This window comes from Podarcis tiliguerta, assembly GCF_965153285.1.
Source record: "Podarcis tiliguerta genome assembly, chromosome: 17".
Taxonomy (NCBI): domain Eukaryota; kingdom Metazoa; phylum Chordata; class Lepidosauria; order Squamata; family Lacertidae; genus Podarcis; species Podarcis tiliguerta.
The window spans coordinates 37,498,255-37,518,060 of NC_139550.1; the positions used below are offsets into that span (position 1 = coordinate 37,498,255).

At 50.7% G+C, this 19,806-nt stretch overlaps 1 protein-coding gene across 3 annotated transcripts in view; it reads left to right on the top strand.

Annotated features, from left to right (window-relative positions):
• Nucleotides 1-19,806, top strand: part of FLNA (filamin A) — a 90,745-nt gene that overhangs the window by 3,178 nt on the left and 67,761 nt on the right. For 2 of the 3 annotated variants that reach the window (XM_083419169.1, XM_083419168.1), the window contains exon 2: nucleotides 11,148-11,633. In XM_083419169.1, coding sequence (XP_083275295.1) covers nucleotides 11,222-11,633 — 412 coding nt within the window. In that variant the 5' untranslated portion in view covers nucleotides 11,148-11,221. Of the gene's footprint in view, nucleotides 1-8,935; nucleotides 9,082-11,147; nucleotides 11,634-19,806 lie in introns of those variants that run through there. The other variant, XM_083419167.1, reaches the window with a different exon arrangement.

A 19,806-nucleotide genomic window follows, 5' to 3' on the forward strand; every position in this document is an offset into this window, starting at 1 on the left:
TGAGGTTGGGCAGGTGGAATAATATAGGCAGGGTGGGTGGTGGGTATGGGCACAAGGATGAGAATGTAAAAACCTCGGACTCTGTTCTAGACCAAGTGGCCCATCCTTCCTATGCCAATCCCAAATGCTATAAGGATGTCCCTAAGATCCCTTTTAGGGATGCAGGTGATGCTGTGGGTTAAACCACAGAGCCTAGGGCTTGCCAATCAGAAGGTTGGCGATTCGAATCCCCGCAACAGGGTGAGCTCCCGTTGCCCAGTCCCTGCTCCTGCCAACCTAGCAGTTTGAAAGCACGTCAAAGTACAAGTAGATAAATAGGTACCACTCCAGCGGGAAGGTAAACGGCATTTCTGTGCAGTGCTCTGATTTGCCAGAAGCTTAGTCATGCTGGCCACATGACCAGGAAGCTGTCTGTGGACAAACGCCGGCTCCTCACCCTATAGAGCGAGATGAGTGTCGCAACCCCAGAGTCGTCTGTGACTGGACCTAACGGTCAGGGGTCCCTTTACCTTTAAGATCCCTTCTAGGACGTGTAATGTGTTCTGAATTATGCTGCCCTAGGAATGTCCTGGGAATGAGGAAGGATGAAAAGATATGTCCTCAATGCCGGTTTGCTTTGTGACATGTTAAAGCATCGCTGAATACATTAAAAAAATAAGAAAAAGGAAGACCCTGCATGTCTTTTGGCAACTACAGTCCCACTTGCACAGAATCCCTGGTGATATCCTCAAGGTGCGCCGCCACAGCTTAGAAGCCTTCCTGTCCCATAGCTCCATCTGTGTGCATGGAGAAGAGAGAGGGGCAGAGAGGAAGAGCCACTGTGTCTTGGTTAGTATGTCAAGCGAGGGCCAAGGAGCCCCACGTTCAATGTCTCACTCAGCTTACTAGATGACCCACTGCCTCTTAGCTTATCCTACCACACAGGGTTGTTGTGACGGTAAAAAGAAAGGGGAAGCCGTGTAGGCCACCCTAAGGAAAGTGCAAACAAAAAGGTACTAATATGGAAGTTGGGGGCTGCCAAAATCTCTTGGGGAAGTACTAGAACCCCTTACTTTTTTGCATGCCTGAGGCAGAAAGTCCACACACCCTACCCTGAGTCCCACTATTAACACAGGGCACAATCCATAAGAGGCTAAGAAGACCCTGGCTGCTGGATCAAGCCAAAGGCCCTTCTAGGCCCAAATCCTGTTTCTGAAGTGGCCAACCAGATGCCTCTGGGAACGGCCACAAACATCCTCCTGGAGGTTATATTGCATGAGCCTCACCGAATGAACAGGAGCAGACCAGGAGTGTGGTTTGCCTTGCTGTCCTTCACGGCATCCCAAACCTACTGCCTCACTTGGCCTCACTCTGGGGGCTGCCCCTCTGGCAGAGAGAGCCTGAGGCATTTGGGTGCCTGAGGGCAGAAAAGCCAAACAGAACTCGCCAGGAAATGCAAGCATAAGAACAACCGTTGACATGTTGCTGCTGTTTAATGGACTGTCCCCCTCACAAGCCACCTGAGGCAGCTGCCTCAGATTACCTCATGACAGGCCCACTTTTCCTGCCACGCTGCTCTAGGCTGAACTGGCTGAGTGAAAGGCGGCTCTTGCTGTGTGCTAAGCTGAGCCTGCGCCCGCTTTTGGCATGCCATCACAACTGCTCAGAAAGCTGGCCGAGCCCATGGTGGCTGGGTGACAGGTGGGAAATGGCCAGCTTTTACACAGGCAGCCCAGAGCTTGCAGACGTGTGGGAGAAAGTATGTCCTGGAGGCACTAAAAGAAGCATGGCCGTCATGGCCATCAGTGGTTGTGTGAATGGGCTTTTGGTCTCTCTGGTGTCAGGAAAAAGGAGCAAACAGGTGGGACATCCCCAACCTTTTATTGCCATGCAGTGTAGTGGTTAGAGTGTCAGACTAGAACCTAGAAGACCAGGACTCAAAACATGCACACTCCCAATCAGCCCTGAAGCTCATCGGGTGACTTTGAGCCAGTCCCTGCCTCTCAGCCTTGTAGGGTTGTGGTGGTGATAAAATGGGAGGGGAAGAGCCAGGTACACCACCTTAAGCTTATTGGAGGAAAGATGGGATAGGAAGGCAATAAATATCCCCAGTGCTGCATCCTTCATTTAGCCCAGAGCTCCCCTGAACTACGCTGCTTCAGACACAATTGGGATTATTAAATATTTGGGGTGGAGGGGATGACAGGGCAGACCATCGCTTTCTCGCCCTTTCAAAGCATGTTCATGAGGAAAGGGGGGATTCCTAAGCCTGGTGAGGAGAGCAGAATAGGGGTGGGATGACTCTTATTCCAGATTAGGTCATGCAGAGTAAAAGGAGTTGTTGTTTTTTCGAACACCAGCTCCAAGAACTCGGCCCACCACCCTTGCTTCAGCCTTAATTTCTTACAGCTTGGGCTCCCCCTTGCTCTGCTACACACCCACACTGCCCCCACCCCAACCAAGCCATAGCCTTCTTGCACCCCCCACCCCCAGTGCTCCTTCCTCAGCTGACTGACACCCTTCTGCCCTGATTCGCAGCCCACTGCAACATCCCTTTCCCCCAGAGCCCTGGGGAGGGTCTGGCTGGTTATTTTAAAAACCCAAAGAAATGAAACTCTCCAAATAAGGGGAAAATATGAAGCCAGGTCCCTAGCCTGGGAGTTCTTCTGTGTTGCTCGAAGGAGGAGCAGCAGTGGGGGAGAGAGGGGGGAGGGGGAGCTGGGAAGGGAGTCAAGAGGGCCACCTATCGATAGAACCTCGGAACTGCATGCATCTCTTTTACTAAGCACCCCCACCCCACCCTGCCAAGCCTTTTCCATAGAGCAGGGGTCAGCAAACTTTTTCAACAGGGGGCCGGTCCACTGTCCCTCAGACCTTCTGGGGGGCCAGACTATATTTTGAAGGGGGGGGATATGAACAAATTCCTATGCCCCACAAATAACCCAGAGATGCATTTTAAATAAAAGCACACATTCTACTCATGTAAAAATACGCTGATTCCCGGACCGTCCGCAGGCCAGATTGAGAAGGTGATTGGGCTGGATCCGGCCCCCAGGCCTTAGTTTGCCTACCCATGCCATAGAGGGACTTACCTGCTCCATGGATTGCCATAAGGTGGAAGGGATATGAAAGGCATCCCTTAAAGTTTATTTTCTGCACCACAAGGAAAATGATTTCTCAAAATGAGTGCTCACCAAAGAAGCTCTATAAATCAGGACTGATGAGTAGTGACTGCTTGGGTGGGGTAGGATCCATAATATACTTTACAGAAGTGTATTTGGTTCCTCTTCTTGCTGGTGTGTGTGTGTGTGTGTTTGCCCAGCTTGTATTTGCATGAGTGCCTTGGAAGCTCAATGAGCTCTTGAAACCACGTAGTCAAGTCTCTTCCATAATCGGCCAAGAGCAATGCATTAAAAATTAGCATCCTGTACCAAATGTGGGTGTCCTATGGTCATCTCAGCTCCACAAGCGACCCAATCTCTTGCACTATTTTTAAGGGTTCCAAAGAGGCGGTGTGTGCGATCCAAGAGGGCACAAAGACACACACACCCCCCTTGCAATGTTGTGGCGGGTGCTAGAGCTCAGCCCATGAAACATGTGCAGATACCTTCAAGGGATGAGCCCATTGGCATAGCCAAGGGGGGACAAGGGGCAGCCCCCCCCCCCACATCCACAAAATTATTGAGAAGCATTGAAAGTACTGTGTTAACTGAGTTTCTGCCCCTCTCCCTCTGCCCCCTGTAATGCTTCCTCTTTGGGGGTATATTTACCCATGATTTTCCAAAGAAAGCTCAACAACTGGGGGGGCGGCAATCTCCTAAAAATGTTCAACAACTTTGGCTCCCCCCCCCCCAAAAAAAATCCTGGCTACGCCCATGGCTGAGCCTGAGTGTTATCTCTGTGGCTGGAGTGCATCTCTCAGACTGTGCGGGGGGGGGGGGCACAGCTGCTTAGGGCAGCAAGATGCCCCTGGCTGGCTAAAGGTGGCGGCTGAACCACAGTCTGGAGCTGCCTTTGCTTGGAGGTAGGCCAGAGCCCTGGCATGAGCATATTTCAGGGTCCAGTTACATGAACCCTTTGGCACCAGTTGCCAGCGGGAAAAGCCTCGCTTGTGTTGATTTCTAAATACGATACATCACTCAGCAAACAAACTGCCGGTCATCATCTGTAAGCATGTTAAAGAATCAACTTTCCCTTTTTGAACATCTGTGATGGCACACCAGGTATTGAGTGTGCTCACAACGACTGCAGAAGCCTGAGCTTAGGTGGGACTGCAGACTTAATGGTGAATTTGGGGTGCTCTTATGGGGCTGGTGTGAAGACAGACAGCAAACTGCACACAGGTACCCCTGTTCACTTCAGTGGGGCCTGATGTAGGGAAGCTTTCTGGAGGACTGTGCCTCATGTTGATTGGTAGGATGGGGAGGTAGAAGCGTTGTCCTGTCAAGCACCAAAATCCTTGGGGTGGCCCACGGACTGGCCTGTAAGAAGCCAGTGGTGTTGCTACCAAGTTCTGAGAGTGTTTGGTGAATGGATGTTTCTGTTCATATCTACTTACCTCCCGATCTGTTCTTCACTAACATATTCTTACTTGCTCTGGGACTCCAGGATAGAACAGGATTTCAGGAATTTAAGATTTTATTTTCTTATGAAAGCCAGTCCCAAGACCCCCCCAAAATGAACTGTAGATTTGGAGGAGGGATTTGTACTGGAGATTTGTACTGGAGAAGGAGCTGGGCTATGTAAATAAGCACAGTCTTGATTCTCAAAGGCTTCTATGAGACCTCAATGGGACTAAGTAAATAGGTGGCAATATGGGACATAGATGAGAAGGGAACTCACCTGCTTCAGGTGAGTTATTCAGGGTGTGGGTAGGAGGGAGCAGGTTTAGCCTCTATCGCAGTGGCATCCCTGAGTGTACCCTGTTACTTTCTCCCCAGATGCTAATAAGAGCAAGTAAAGCACTGCATTTTGGCATTAAGGGGGGCAAAGATAGAGATCCTTCAGGGTGCAATGACCAGACATGTGCGCCAGCATTTGCCACAACAACAGACACTTTGCTGGTAAATGAAACTGCTTTGCAAGCCTCTAAGTGGCTGATGCCAAAAATGCCCTGATAGAACTATCTCTCCCAGACACCCAACACCAACAGAAAAGGCACTGACCTGCCCACCATGACTGGGGTGTATTACTGAGAATCATTCTGAGAACTTTAGCGTATGTACTTGCACATGTATACACAGCACACAAACAACCACCCGCTATAGCAACTTACAGATGAAATTCACACACACAATCCCATATACAGTATGCATACCCAGAATATGGATATAAATGATTGTGTGCATGAAAAGAATTAATTCCCTCCAATACCAATGCATGGCAGTTTCCATTGTGAGTGGTGCACATTTGTTTAAATGGTGAGGCTTTCCAACCATGAACACACAGTATGGGATCCCAATCTTTTTCTGATCACTGTTTTCATGTTGCAAGGACAACATTTGTTTAAATAATTGCATACTGCTCATAGCTAAAAGTGCTGCATGTGCATTTGCTCATTTAAACTCTTGTGGTTTTTCTCCACTTCAATCCGCATGCATTGGGGAAAAATCTGTTCCCATTATATGTGTGCATGAACAGCAGCCATACATTTCAGACGCATGGAAGCCACTTTAACCTTACTGACTGTGCCTGATACACATTTATTTCCTCTTCCTCCACTCCTGCCTTAACTGACAAATTAGATTTCCAGAGGGGTTACAGTGCTTGAAGAAGTGCCTACTAAAATCTGAAAACTACTCTTCACCAGGAGTGCAACTTTCTTAGTAGACTTCTGTTTTGTATGACTATCAGAGGGTGGTATTGAATGGTTCCTAGTGACATCAATAATTGCAAAAAGAGGTTCTCCACACATCTGCCCCCAGGACTGCAAATCTGGAAATGTGTGTGCATGTGCAAATACGTAGCTGAAAAAGAAGAAGCAAGCATAACATGAACATGTATGCTATGGTATGTGCCACCAGTAATTTGACTAAGGCTGCAATCCTAATGCCACTTACCTGGGACAGTAAGCACCATTGAATCAGTAGGGGTTACTTTTGAGTAAGCATGCCTAGCCTTTTACTGTAAGCAACTAACCGTATGTTGATGTCTGTTTTAAACACAAAAGTGTATAATTTCCTTATAAATCCCCGCAGCTGACTTCATAACTTAGGCAAGCTAATAAACTCTTAGTGTTGCATATGAACAACTTGGAATATAGGGGAGGTGATACCAGCTTTCCTTGTAGAGATATTGTTTATTATTACTTTATCTATTTATACATTAAATTGATATTCCACCTTTCCTCCAGGGGCTCAAGGTGGTGGACATAGTTATACTTGCCATTTTATTCTCGCAATAACCTGTGAGGGAGAAAATGCTAAGAATGAGTGAGAGGCCCTAGGTCACCCTGTGAGCTTCTTAGCTGAGTGGTGATTTGAACTCTTGTCTCCCACACTCTAACCACACCACCACGCTGGTTGTAAGACTCACTTAATGAAAATGCTTTATGTAATATGCTCTGAGCACTTGAAATGCGCTATGTAGATGCTGTTATTTACATGGATAATGCCTTCCAGACAGGCGTGAGGCCTGTCAAATTTAACATTAAATGCTGACTTCTGGGCATATTTGTCTGCAAAGAGGCTGTGTGTGAGGAATTTAACCCCCAGTCCTGATTCTTAAAAGGGACCAAGCACTCACGAGAGAGACACAAAAGTGCAGAATGGCAATTCCTGGCTAGACCAGCAGGGGGCACCCATGTATCCTTTTCCTTCCCTAGCTAGCCCCACCCCCGTTTCAGCTGGGAGAAAAATAGAGGGGACAGGAGCACTTTTACGTGCTCCTGTCATTCAGAGCATCCCACACTTTGTCTTCACGCGCTTTCAGAACAACCCTGCATGGTCGGCCAATAGTATTACTCCCCATATTGCAGAAGTAGGGGGAGCAAGCTGAGGCTGAGAAAGGTAGGCTTGTCCGAGGCCACTGCAGTGGGAGTGCAGATGATTTGAATCAGGCTGCCTGCCCTGGTGAAGAAACAGATCAAGGGCAGGAAATGGGCTGAAAGGCGATGGCCACAGGCAGCACCTCCTGCCCTCATGCTCAACCAAGTGGTCAGAGCCTGCTGATGTTCCAATGCCAGGACTGGCCATGCAACCAGCTTGCTTGGTACCAAGTCAGGCCGTGGGTCCATCTAACACAGGACTGCCTACACTGGCTGGCAGCAGCTCTCTTGGGTGTGCAGAGCATGTGCTGCACCACTGAGCTATGGGACCCATATTCCTGTGGGATGGAAATGATACTGAGTGCCATGCGGTGCTGGCCCAAGGGGACGGGTGGGGAGGAAGGCAAGGAGCCAGAGTCCATGACAGGCAGAGCCAACACCTGATGTGCAAGGGAGGCTGTGCCCCATTTGCCCTAGCTGACCAGCCCCCACTGGTGGCACCAAACATGTGCTGTGTTCCTCCGCCACTACCACCCCGTCACGGAGTCACTCTAGTAAGCCTCCAACGCAACTGGAATTAGAAGGGGAAAGTTTACAGGGCCAGATGCTTTCATGTCTCCCCCATCCAGATATATAGAGCACTTCCTCTAATCTTCTCAAGCAATGGGGTCCCCTTACTGCACACAGTGCTTTGTCTGATCTGCCCACAACCTTCCCCCAGCCCTGCAAGATGGGGAAGTCCCAGGGTGGGGTGCACAGGAGCTGGTACAAAATGAGAAATTTCAAAACCCGTCTCAGGAAGTCTGGGTGGGGCTGGGGCTGCTTTGACAAAGCCGTTAGGCCACTGCAGCTTGCTGAATCACGGCAATGTGGGGGAATGAGTAGGGCAGAGCTGGGAGCTGGGGCAGAACCACAAACACTTCCCACTTGTAGGTGTGCACTGCTCCTCCAGCACAAGGGACTCTTATGAAGTCCTCCAGCTGTCCATCCCAAAGACTGCTGTTAATACACAAGCAAGACCCTGCCTGTTTCCCTCCATGCACAGCAATGCTCTGCTCTCCAATGTTTAACTCAAACTCCCATCATCCTCTGACTGTCCTACTGGCTGGGGATGATAGGAATTTGAGTCCAACAGCATTGGGAGGGCCGCAGGTTACTCAGCCCTCTGTTAAGGCACCCCTCCACCTTGGACCTGAGCAGGGCTTTTCTCAGCTGGAACTCAGCTCCAGCACCTCTCATGTGGGTGCCATTGCCGTTCTAAGAGAACAAGGTGACCTCTGGCACCTCTTTTTATAGGAAAAGAGCACGGGACCTGAGGAAGTCTTATTAAGCAGAGAAGTGCTGTTCTGCAGCTGCAGACCCCCAGGCATTACCCTCTTGTAAAAATAAAAACAAAAAACACTGCGGTGTGCACAAAGATACATGCATGTGACTTTATTCCAGGAACTGTAGCTTGTTAAGGGTGATGGGAAGTGTAGTTCCCAGGACTTCTGTTTTGGGAAGCCATGTGCTCCCCCGTGTGGCCGGGCTGTGCTGCCACTCTCCGACCTCATGGGAATTCTGGGTGGCCATCTTCGCAGTGGGTGGAGGTGCTGCTTCTGAGTGAGAGTCAACATTGTCTCCCGTCCACAGTGGTTGCTCACAATCAGAATTTACCCACAAATGCACAGGCTGCAGAATTGCTGTCAGTGCAGTAGGTGGTTTGTTTTTGTTTTTTGAACCTGCTGTGTGTTTGTTAGGAAGCGTCATCCACGGCACTGTGCCAAGGGCCTCCTGGAAGTCTGGCACTGGCCTCGCCGTCTCCCAGCATCAGCTGCCTCGCTCTGCCTAATAGTAGGGCTGGCCCTGGTTGTAGCTGCACATCTCCTCCCTGAGGTCTCTCCCCATCTCTTTAGCTTTGTGACATGGGAGTGACATAGCAAGTTGGAACAGACTGACAAGGCCATGGCAAAACACACACCTGGCCCAGTTCCAACAAGGAAGAAGGCTGAGAATGGACCACCTTGGCTGCTCTTAGCACTGTTGGTGGAGCGGGAAGAGTGAGGCGGTGATGTGGCGACACCAAGAAGCATGACTTCAGGTGGTGATGGCAGCTCAGCAGGACATGCCTTGCCCAGGTGCAGTCCCTGGCAGCTCTAGTCAAAGGGACCTTAGATAGCCAGAGTAGACAATACCTGAGCCAAATCACACAATAGTCCAACTGGTGGCTTCACGTGAGACCATTTTTGGTTGGGTCTAGTTAATTTTCTACAAATCAAGGCTGCCAGGGTTTCTCTTTTCTCTGAAAAATTACAGGGCCCTTAACCCTAGAATGTGTATGATGTGCAAATGTGTGTGTCTACATCAGTCTGAGAGCGGACTTTGCACATGTTCAGAGGTACTCTAGCCTCTACCACAGATGACCCAACACAAACCATTCAGCAGAGAAGTGGAATCTTTGGTCATGAATAAAACCTGCTCCAGAACACCTCTCCCCAAGCCACTTCCCTCTGTATGGCGGGCCCAAAGAGGCTTATAAAATAGGAAGGGAGCATGAAGGTCAACTAGTCTGACCCCAACCATGCAGGAATCTTTTGTGCTGCATGGGGGGCTGGCACCCACAAACCCTGAGATTTTTTTTCTAAACAAAATTTTTATTTCTTTATTGAACTAAAATAAAGTTTGTGCAGTTATTTCTGCACAAACATCCACGTGTTTTAACTATTTATACGGTAAGGATCTTTGATTTTTATTTTATTTTGAAGGTTGCTTCTTGTAGAAGCCCTGAGATTAAGAATCTCACGCTCTACTGACTGGGCGATCCTAGAGCAGCAGCTCAGCCGTATAGGTGTCGGAGAGGGCGCGCAGCGGAGGGAAGGCGGGCGGGCGGGCGAGCAGCGGCAAGCAGATAACAAGCCGAGACCGGCCCGGTCGCCGTGCGGTGTCGCGGGCGAGAGGGAGGGAGACACAGAGAGAGACCCTGGATCTTACCCTCCCCAGGAAGAGGAGACACCCAGGGCTGCCAGAGCCACAGTTGAGGCAAAAGAGGCGCAGGGCCGGCCGGGGCGGGGGCGGCAGGCGAGGGGCAGCTCCCGCCGGCTGGGCCTCATTGCGCAGGAATTCGGGAGACGTGCGCTTCCTAGCCCGGGGGCATTTCTCCGGCGCCTTCCAGCTGGGGGAGGGGGGGCTGGCTCACCGCGGAATCCCCCCGCTTCAGAGCTGCCTCCCTCGTGTGCGAGAGACAGAGAACAGCCGGGATCAGGGCCTTCCAGGGCGAGGGCACCTTTCCTCTCGCTCCGCTCCTCCTGCCTTGCCACCACACCACCCCCGCATCTTCGCGCCTGGTGCCCGAGATTATCACTTTTAGAAAGGAAGCGGTGGGCAGGGGGGGGGAGAAGGAGGCCCCACGGAAGGCGCCCCCCTCCTTTCCCCAGCTGCTCTCCCGCCTCGCGCCTTCTTTCGAAGGTGTGGGATGAGCGAGCGGGTCTGGCTGCGGCTGCAATTCCCAAGCAACGCCCCCCCCTTCTTCCTTGTGATCCCTTCCCCTCGCCAAAGGGCCCCGCGAAAAGGAAAGGCCTCGGCACCCTGCAATTCCAGGCCCAGAGGCTCCAGAAGAGAGGTCCGCTGGAGGGACCCGAGAGGTTTAGAGCCTCGTCCACCCTGCTTCCCAAAGTAGCCTCCGGGAAGCCCTCGCCCGGGCACCCCGCCAGCCGCGCGCCCTCCTCCTCCTCCCAGGTATACTGCTTCTGCACATGGAGGCTTCCTTGGGCTGCCGAGTCCCTTTTCGCAGATCTGCCGCTTCACTCCTTTTACAGGACCCCTCCCTAAGCTCGCTGACCCTCCTTTAAGAGGGCTAGGCACTTTTGCAGCTGTTGCCTATCTATAAACTTACTCAAGAGTAGATCCCACTCCACCCCCGCACTCCCAATTGGGATTGCGCGCCAAGTGAGCGTGCACAGGATTGCAGAAGCCTCGGCTCTGGGGATTCCTTCCTGCCCCGCCCGTCCGACTACCAGCCCCTGGAGGTGCGCGCAGCTTGGAGGCGCTCGCCGCTTCTGTGGGGCTGGTGCTGCCGCCTTGCCCTCCTTGGAGCCCCGTCTCTGCTGCCCCGAGGTGGGCGTGTGTCTGGCTCTTCTGTGCGCATCGCCGTGCGCCCTTGGCCGCGCCTAACTTCACCGCCTCCCTCTCCTCTGTCCTTCTGCAGGATCCTGCGCCTTTAATCCCGGGCCCAACCTACCCAGCGCCGGGGTCCCACCCACCCCGAGCCCAGCCGTTATAATGAGCGGCTCTCAAGCGCGACTCCATCAGGCCGCAGGAGCGGGAGGCGTTGGTGGCGGCGGAGGAGGAGCGGGCAGCGGCAGCAACAGCAGCAGCATCCAGGGGGAGGTCGCTGCCGAGATGCCGGCCACCGAGAAGGACCTGGCGGAGGACGCGCCCTGGAAGAAGATCCAGCAGAACACCTTCACGCGCTGGTGCAACGAGCACCTGAAATGCGTCAACAAGCGCATCGCCAACTTGCAGACGGACTTGGGGGACGGGCTGCGCCTCATCGCGCTGCTCGAGGTGCTGAGCCAGAAGAAGATGGGGCGCAAGTACAACACGCGCCCCACTTTCCGGCAGATGCAGCTGGAGAACGTTTCGGTGGCGCTGGAGTTTCTGGAAAGAGAGAACATCAAGCTGGTCTCCATCGGTAAGTCCCAGCGAAAGAGGGGAGGGGGAGCCGGGGGGGGCGGAGAGCGCGAAAGGGGGACCTGAAGGGGGCATCCTAAAAGTGGGGGAGTGCGGGGTCTTTGGATGCGGGACACCCAAGTCTGTCTCTTACGGCGGGGGGGGGGGCTGGAAAGGCACCCGCTCTCCTCTACATGGCGAGGCCCAGGTGAAGAGGAGAGGGGCGCGCTTGGCCCCTCCCGCGAAGGGGGCGTGCGTAGCTTCGCGGGATGTGTGGCGGGGGGGGGGGGGAGAGAAGGACCGCTGGTAGCGGATCGGGGCCACCTCGGAGTTGGGGGTCCCATTTCTGTAGTCCTGGGGTGCCTTTTGGGGAGAGTCGCAGGGGGGCGGAAAGCGAAGAGGCCTGGCTGGAGGGGTGGGGCGGGCGGGCGGACGCTGCATCTGGGCGTGGCGGGGAGGGTTGCAGGAGGCGGCTCCGGTTTCAGGCTTTTTGTCTGGAGTCTGCAAAAAAGGGGGGAAGCCCCCTTTCCTCCAGCCCGGCCTCGGTTCGCGTTGCTGCACCCCCGCCCTCCGCCCCGCGCGCGCTCCCACCATCTGTGGCCCGGCCCAGCCCGGCGCGCTCCGCTTCGGAAAGGCCCGTTAACTATTTAGGAATGGGAGGAGGGGCGGCCTGGCGCTTGTCTTCCGCTGAGCCATTTCTTGTCGATGCCTTTTGACTCGCCGGTCGAGCGAGCTCCTGACGCGCCGCACGCACATTTTCCAAGCTCAAACAATTGTTTGTCTTCTCCTTTTCTCCCCACCCGCCGCATCAAATTTGAATTACTTGAATTACATTGAGGGGGGAAAGTTGCCCAAGAAGTGGAAGTGGGATGTGGTTGAGCCATTATCTGCGCTCTCGTAGAACACTAGCCGCAGCCCTTTGAACCCACAACCGACACCTTAGGCAAGGAGAAGCCTTTGTCCTTCTGCTCTGATTTTGGGGTAAATCTTGGGTCAGTGCAGAGTCTGGGGAAAGATTCTGCCTTAAGGAAAGGTGTCAGGAAGTTGATGGACTCTTGAGCTCTTCCAGCCACAGTAATGCACAGTACATACCATCCAACATTTCTCCTACAGAAATAGGGACATCCTAAGGAAAAGTGGGACATTCTGGGGTCAAATCAGAAACTGGGGCGAGATGGGGACACTTGGAGGGTCTGATAGTAGTCTGGGATATTGCTACAGTGGCACATGCTGGGGATGAACAGTAACACAGAAAGAAGTTATGGCTTCAGACGGGGCCCTTAGCTAGGCTAGACTTTTAAGTACCCAGTTTGTGGGAGAGCCTCCTTATCTCTCCATAGATCTGCAGCTGCTCATACATAAACTATAACTAATGAACTGACTGGGTTTGTATGGAATGCTAATCCATAGTTAAGGTGAGTAAACCAACAGCCAGCAACAAACCATGGCTTATTTTTGCTAACAAAATCATAGCTAACTGTAGTTAAGGTGCTGGGCTGGGTTTGTATGCAACACCAAACCTTAACTAATTTAAACCATGGTTTAACACTGTATGTAAACCAGACCATGGTATCTCCCATTGGGATTATGTGTACTGAGCAAAGATTGCGTTCAGTTCACTGATCCTTGTATTCCCCTTGCTTTGCCATGGACCCCTAGCTCCTGAAGCAAAAGTTCAAGTGCCTCCTGTTTTGGCAGAAATACAAGAAAGCAAATGACTGTTAATTGCCCTTTGCCTTATAATAGGAGCAGCCTTTTCTTGGAAATGGGTGGTGACTCTCAGCTGCTTCCATGCTTGGGCAGCTTGAATTGGCTTGGATGCTTGGCATTTATGGTCCCAGCAAAGGGAGCCTTTTGGATAGCTTACCAGCCATCTAGGTTTGGACTGACTGGTGGTGGCTCCGCTGGTAAAAACTCCATGCAGTAAAAGCTGTGGATGTGTGTGTCTCTGAACAATGTAACATTGGCCTTGAGCAGCCTGGCTCTTGCATTGCCTGGTAGAGGAAGTAACTGATTCTAGTTTAGGTCTGACTCATTAATGTGGGAATCCTGGATGTCTCATTAGAAAAACCAATGGCTTATGCATACCTTGCTTTTGCAGGGAGCTTCTGGTGGCCTCTCATTCAGATTTATCATGCCTGCTCAGCCTCAGCACTGCTGAAACATCTGCTATTCCCAGACAATTCACTGGGCCCAGACATCCCCACTGTTGATTCAGGGTCATGAGCATCCATAGCCTGTTCTGGGGTTGGGGTTTGCCCATAGCCCTTTGTTGAGGAAGTCAACTAGACCAAACTTGGGTGGAAAAGAGTGACATGACTAAATACTTTTATAATTTAAAAAAAACCCACAGTCGTCTCCTACTGCTATCCCTTGGCTCTTGGAATGGCTAGTGTCAATCCATGTTGCCAATATAAGCAGAATGTATTTTCTGTACTGATGCCCCGGTCTCATTCCTGCTCTTTTCCACACTTATCAGTTTGTAAAGACCTGGTGTCAGCTGGGATGTGTTGACATCCCAACACATGTATCTCCTTGTATTCACTAAAATTGGGCCTGTGACGCTGCAAGCTAAATACAACCCAGCAGGGTCTTCATAAACCTCCTGTTTTAGCTATGTTTGGCCCAGGGTTGCAAAAATGTGGCAGCGTGTGGAATGCCTGGCAGGCCTTAGTACTGGTGGGCTATGATTAGGTGGATCCTACACAAAAGGTGTAGACCTGTGTTACCTTATGTTGGACCTGGTGTGGTTCCTTGTCCACTTGACCAGGAACTCCATATCCTCGGGTAAAGTTGGGGTAACACACCTTGTATTACAGAGACAGCTTTCAAAGGCCTAGTTACTTTGAGTACCTTAAAGTCTTAAGTGGTTGTGCTGGTGGCTAACCAGAGGTATGAAACCCCCTATTATCCTGAAGTTGCAGGGGTTTTTTATTATTTTAAAAAGTTCCCTATTGCCTATTTCTGGCAGCTGCCCATGTGGACTTAGAGGACTGTTACGTTGCTGCAGGGACCCCTCTGTTGATGAAACCCTCTTGGTGTATCTGTATGGATGTGCTCTACATTGTTGTGAGCTGGTAATGATAGGAAAATCTGGATTAGATTGACCGCTGTGGTAAACTTGCTAGATATTCAGCAATGTGGTGTTTGTGTGTAACACTTGTAAAGCCGTACTGCATGGGAAGATAAGGCCCACCGAAGGGATACTGGCTTTCATTCCATCTCCCTGTAAGTGAGGCTCTAAACGGGCCCCATGTTGTTGGACTCCAACTTGCATCTGCTCTACGCAGTGTGGTCAAGAAGGGTGGGAGTTGTGGTCCAGCAAGAGCTGGACAGAGGGTTCTACCCCCTGCTCTGTTTGACTCCCCCTGGAACCTGCAGAAGATCGTGAGGACAGTGGGAGATGAGAATCCTGCATTGCCCGTCAGTGCAGTGAGTCAGTCCCTGGGCCACAGACTCTGACTCAGACAAGGTCTGGCAGCAGTTGCTGAGAAGTGGAAGGGCGTGCGCACACCATAACCATGCCTGTAGGCTAGAGATGGGTAGCCCTGTGCCTGGGTGTTCCTGTCTGTTCCTCCTCCTCCTCCTTGGGTTGGGGTGAGGAGAAGGATGGGCTGGGCGGGTCTTTTGCTCCTCTTCACAGAGAGGCAGGATGTAGGGAAGGCGGGCAGAGAGGGAGGGACCAGGCCAAACATGTGGAGGGGGCGTTCTTTTCCCTCCCCCTGGAAGGAGAATCCTGTTGGGACAGAGGAGCTGCTGCCTGCCGGCCACTCCATATAAGGCTAAAAAATGCTGGAGCGGTCTGCTCTGTGGCTGGGTGGGCGGTGCAGAGCCGGGTGGGGAGGTGGCTGGGATGTGATGGCTTGCCTTCTCCCTGTTCCTCCCCCCCCCCCAACACCACCCAGGGAAAAAAAGTGGCAGGGAAAGCATGGCGTATTTAACCCTGCCAGAGGGATGCATCTGCTCTGGCACTCCAACAACAAAAGCTTAAGCGCATGAGAGCTAATGGGAAGGGGCTCCCCTCCCAGCTGCTCTAGCCTTGACTGGGACTCTGCTCCCGGGGAGGGAGGGGGCATGTGGCCTAATGTGGGTGAATCTCGGTGGCCTCTGGGTCTTAGATTCCCTTTGGCCCTCCTGTCCTCTTTGATAATGCTTGTTCTGCAGTTTACAGCTTATTCAGCTCGACAGTGTTGAATGCTTCTCTCCAGCTTTGAGACTGGCCCTGACGCCTGCCCTTTTGAATGCTCCCAGCTGCTATGGGGCTCAGTGGACATGGAGGGCAAAAGTAAAAGTGTGTGCGATGGGGAGGGAAGAATGCAGATGGAAGCTCGGGAAATGCCTTTTTTCAGGATGGTACTCACTCCATGTTGCCTGTAACCAGATCCTTCAATCTGCTGCAGAGGAGGGAGAATAGCAGCTCCCTCTTAATACTGTGGAGGGTTGTGTCATGTTAACTGCTTGGAGGCCACAGACTGCTTGGGTAGGAAAAGGACTGAAGCCTGTTGGGTCCAGTGTGTATATTGTGTGGCAGTAGCACATGTGTGGATGCTAGGAAGCAGTAGTTCAAGGGACGGAGATCCTTTTTCACCGCGAGGGCCACATTCCCATCTAGCCAAACTATGGGAGCCTCATGGAACTGGTGGGTGGGGCCAGAGCAGCAAATGTAAAATTTAGCTTTGTATACTAGGCTAGTAGTCATACCTCAGGTTGAAGTAGCTTTGGGATGAATATTTTCAGGTTGCGCTCCGCAGCGACCCGGAAATAACGGAGCGCGTTACTTCCAGGTTTTGTTGCTCACACATGCTCAATGACTTCACGCACATGCACGGAAGCGGCAACCCGCGCACGCGCAGTTGCGTCTTACGTTTACCTCAGGATGCAAATGGGGCTCAGGAACAGATCCCGTTTGTATCCAGAGGTACCACTGTATCTACAAACACGCGCTCTTCTCTATCCAGTACCTGTTGAGTTTCAGTGGCAGACAGAGGCGCTTTGAGGGTTACATTTGGCTCTTGAGCCTGAGATTCTGCACCCTGTTTTAGCAAAAAGCAGTTCCATAGCACATGCAACAAAACACATATGCATGGTCCTGTCACTGGGGGGGGGGGGTCCTTAGCCACAAGCTTTATATAACCTGCTTTGTGGAGCACATTCCCTGTAAACATGTAAGTATATTCTTCCAGAAGGTGCCAGGTACTTAATTCTTCCTTCATGGACCATAAAACAGAGTTGCTTGTTTTCCATACTAAAAAGACAACTGACCTGTCTAAATTATGCAAGTTAAACCATTTTTCATAATTCTGCTTCCCCCTACTGTTATGGGGTAGAGGAGCATGTAGACTCCTTCACTGGAGGTCTTTAAGCATAAAATAAATAATTTTATTATTTATACCCCGCCTATCTGGCTGGGTTGCCCCAGCCACGCTGGGTGGCTTCCAACACATATGAAAACACAGTGAAACATCAAACACTGGAAACTTCCTGATACAGGGCTGCCTTCAGCTTGGTGGAGGCTGTCAGGGATGCTATAGTTGAGATTCCTGCATTGCGAGGGGTCAGGCTAGATGACCCTTGGGCTACCTTCCAGTTCTGCTGTTCTGTGATTCTATATAAATGTAAAGGGCACTGAAAACCTGACCTCAAACCACTGGAAGGTTTCTTCAGTAATTTTTATGACTTCTGTTGCATGCACACCCACCCCACATGCACTTGCAAGAAGCCTTTTCCTACTTCCGTGAAAACCACCTTCTTGTGTTTGTGCAGCTGCAGGAATTATTTATTACATTTGTATGTAATGGGAAAATCGCAGAGTACAGTGGTACCTCAGGTTACAGACTCCGCTAACCCAGAAGTAGTACCTCAGGTTAAGAACTTTGCTTCAGGGTGAGAACAGAAATTGCGCTGCGGCGGCGCGGCGGGAGGTCCCATTAGCTAAAGTGGTACCTCAGGTTAAGAACAGTTTCAGGTTAAGAACGGACCACCAGAACGAATTAAGTTCTTAACCCAAGATACCACTGTAGTTCACCACATAAAGCACTTAGGATGTGCTTGGCTTGGTGACTTCTTGGACATGGTGTTCCACTTCCATGTTGGGAGTCAAATGGTTGGCTTGGGGAACCACCCTGCCCCTCAGATTTCCCACCTTACATCTAGGTTCTGTGCTTCTGAGACTAGACCATCGCTTTGAATTCATTCTAGGTTCTCTTCTGTTGCCTTGATCTTCATCAGTCTCTTTCACTTTGTATCTGGAGGTTGATTCTTCCTGCATACCTTGTGCTCCGGATCCCATAGGATCTGTACACTGGCTTTAAAAAATAGAATAAAAGAATGCACAACATCAAAAGCATTTAAAGCAGAAGAATGCATAATAAATAGCATAGTCAAGCAGTACAATGCTGACCTTGAGAATAGCCAGGTCTTCACTGCCTGCTGAAAAAAAGGCAAACCGTTACTAGGCCAGGTGGGTCTCCCTTGGGAGTAAATCCCATAATGGTGGTGCCACAACCAAAGGCAAGGGAATACAGAGCAGGGCCTTGGGCTGCTCCTTGGAGCCTGTGGGAGTTCAGCTTTATCCAGCTTGCCTGCCCCTTGGGGTTTAGAGGAAGGTTGCTTACGACTTGTCTGAACCTGAGCTGAGGGAGAATAGTTGGGCCCCTTTCAGCTGCTGTGTCTAGTCTCTGGAGAGGTTAATCTTGGCAGGAGGCCAGTGCATTGAAGGAATTCTTTGTTTCCCTGAATCTGGTGTGTTTACATCAATCTGCTGCTGCGCAATCCTGGCCAGGCCTCTTTCTACTGCTGCTGCTGCGGCTGCTGCTTCCTCTTCTGTTGCCTCTAACCATATACAAAGGGTGGGATTCCTTCATACAGTTTCACCAAGCGGCTCTTGGCTAGTGTCTCCTCCACATGTACACTTCCCATCCCTATCTTCCTTTGCTCCAAATTCCCTCCATGACATCTTCTGACTCACGCAGTCAGCGCAGCAGAACACCTGAATTAAGGGCTGCCTGAGTGATGCTTTTGCTTCGCAACATTTCCACTTTTTCTTGCTTCAGGACCTCAAGGTAACAAAAATCTATGTTTGGTAACAGCCCACATACTGTGGGATTCATAGCAGTATGTTGCAAACAAAAATTGTAGGAGAATCTACATAAGAGGTACATATATGGGCATAGAAATAAATAAAGTGGGGCCAACAAAGGGCATGGGGCAGAAGAACATAGCTCTCCCCCCACCCCCAGGCTTCATTGGCTGTGTTTCTTTATGGCCTTGTAGCAAAATTGGGCTTAACGGGGGGGGAGCATTTTACACTTGCATGTTTAGTACTGGATTTTTTCAGCACTTGTTGACTTGCTCCTGAATAGACTCACTGGGAATAATTTTGTGTTTTGGTATTCCTTTACTTAAATTTGTGGCAAAAATGCTGTAGCCGTTAAAATGAACTGAACTGCAAGCAGATAATGTTATTAAAACAAAACAAATTAAAAGGCCTGTGCAAATAAAATGATGTTTACCTAGTCCCTGAAACTCAATTAAGGGTTGGCACCAGATACGTTGAGCTGCTGAGGGCATTCTAGAGTTTGGGCAACACCTCTTGAAGGATCCCTGGATACAGTCAACTTTACCTCAGGAGGAGGGCAAGGGAGAGAATGACTCTTATGACCTGTTTCAAGTATTTCCAATATTCTAAGGGAAAAGGCTGTTGGGTACAGGAGCAAACACTTTTATACCACTTTAACAGTCATGGTGCCCCCCAAAGAATATTGGGAATTGTAGTTTTAGGCTGCTAAGATCATTATTCCCCTCACAGACCTACTGTTTACCAGTCAATCCCTCTTCCCAAATAACTTTGGGAGTTGTAGTTCTGTGAGGGAAATGAGGTCACGCAACAGCATCCTTAACAAACTTCATTTCCTAGGATTCTTAGGGGGACGTACCATGACTGTTGAAAGTGATACAACTTTATATAGTGTATAACGCCGGTGGCTCCTTACTTCCAAGTAAGTGTACCTGAGTCTGATTCACAGCTACAGTAATACTTCATCTCACTGTCATGTTGCCAAAGGAGGGGGGGCGGCATTGTTGTCACCACACTTTGCAAGGAAAAGGAGAAAATGAAGCAAAGCTATAGCCACTGAGCTCAATACAATCCTGTCAGCTTCTGGTGCTTTCAGATTTATCAGGTTTTAAACTAGTTT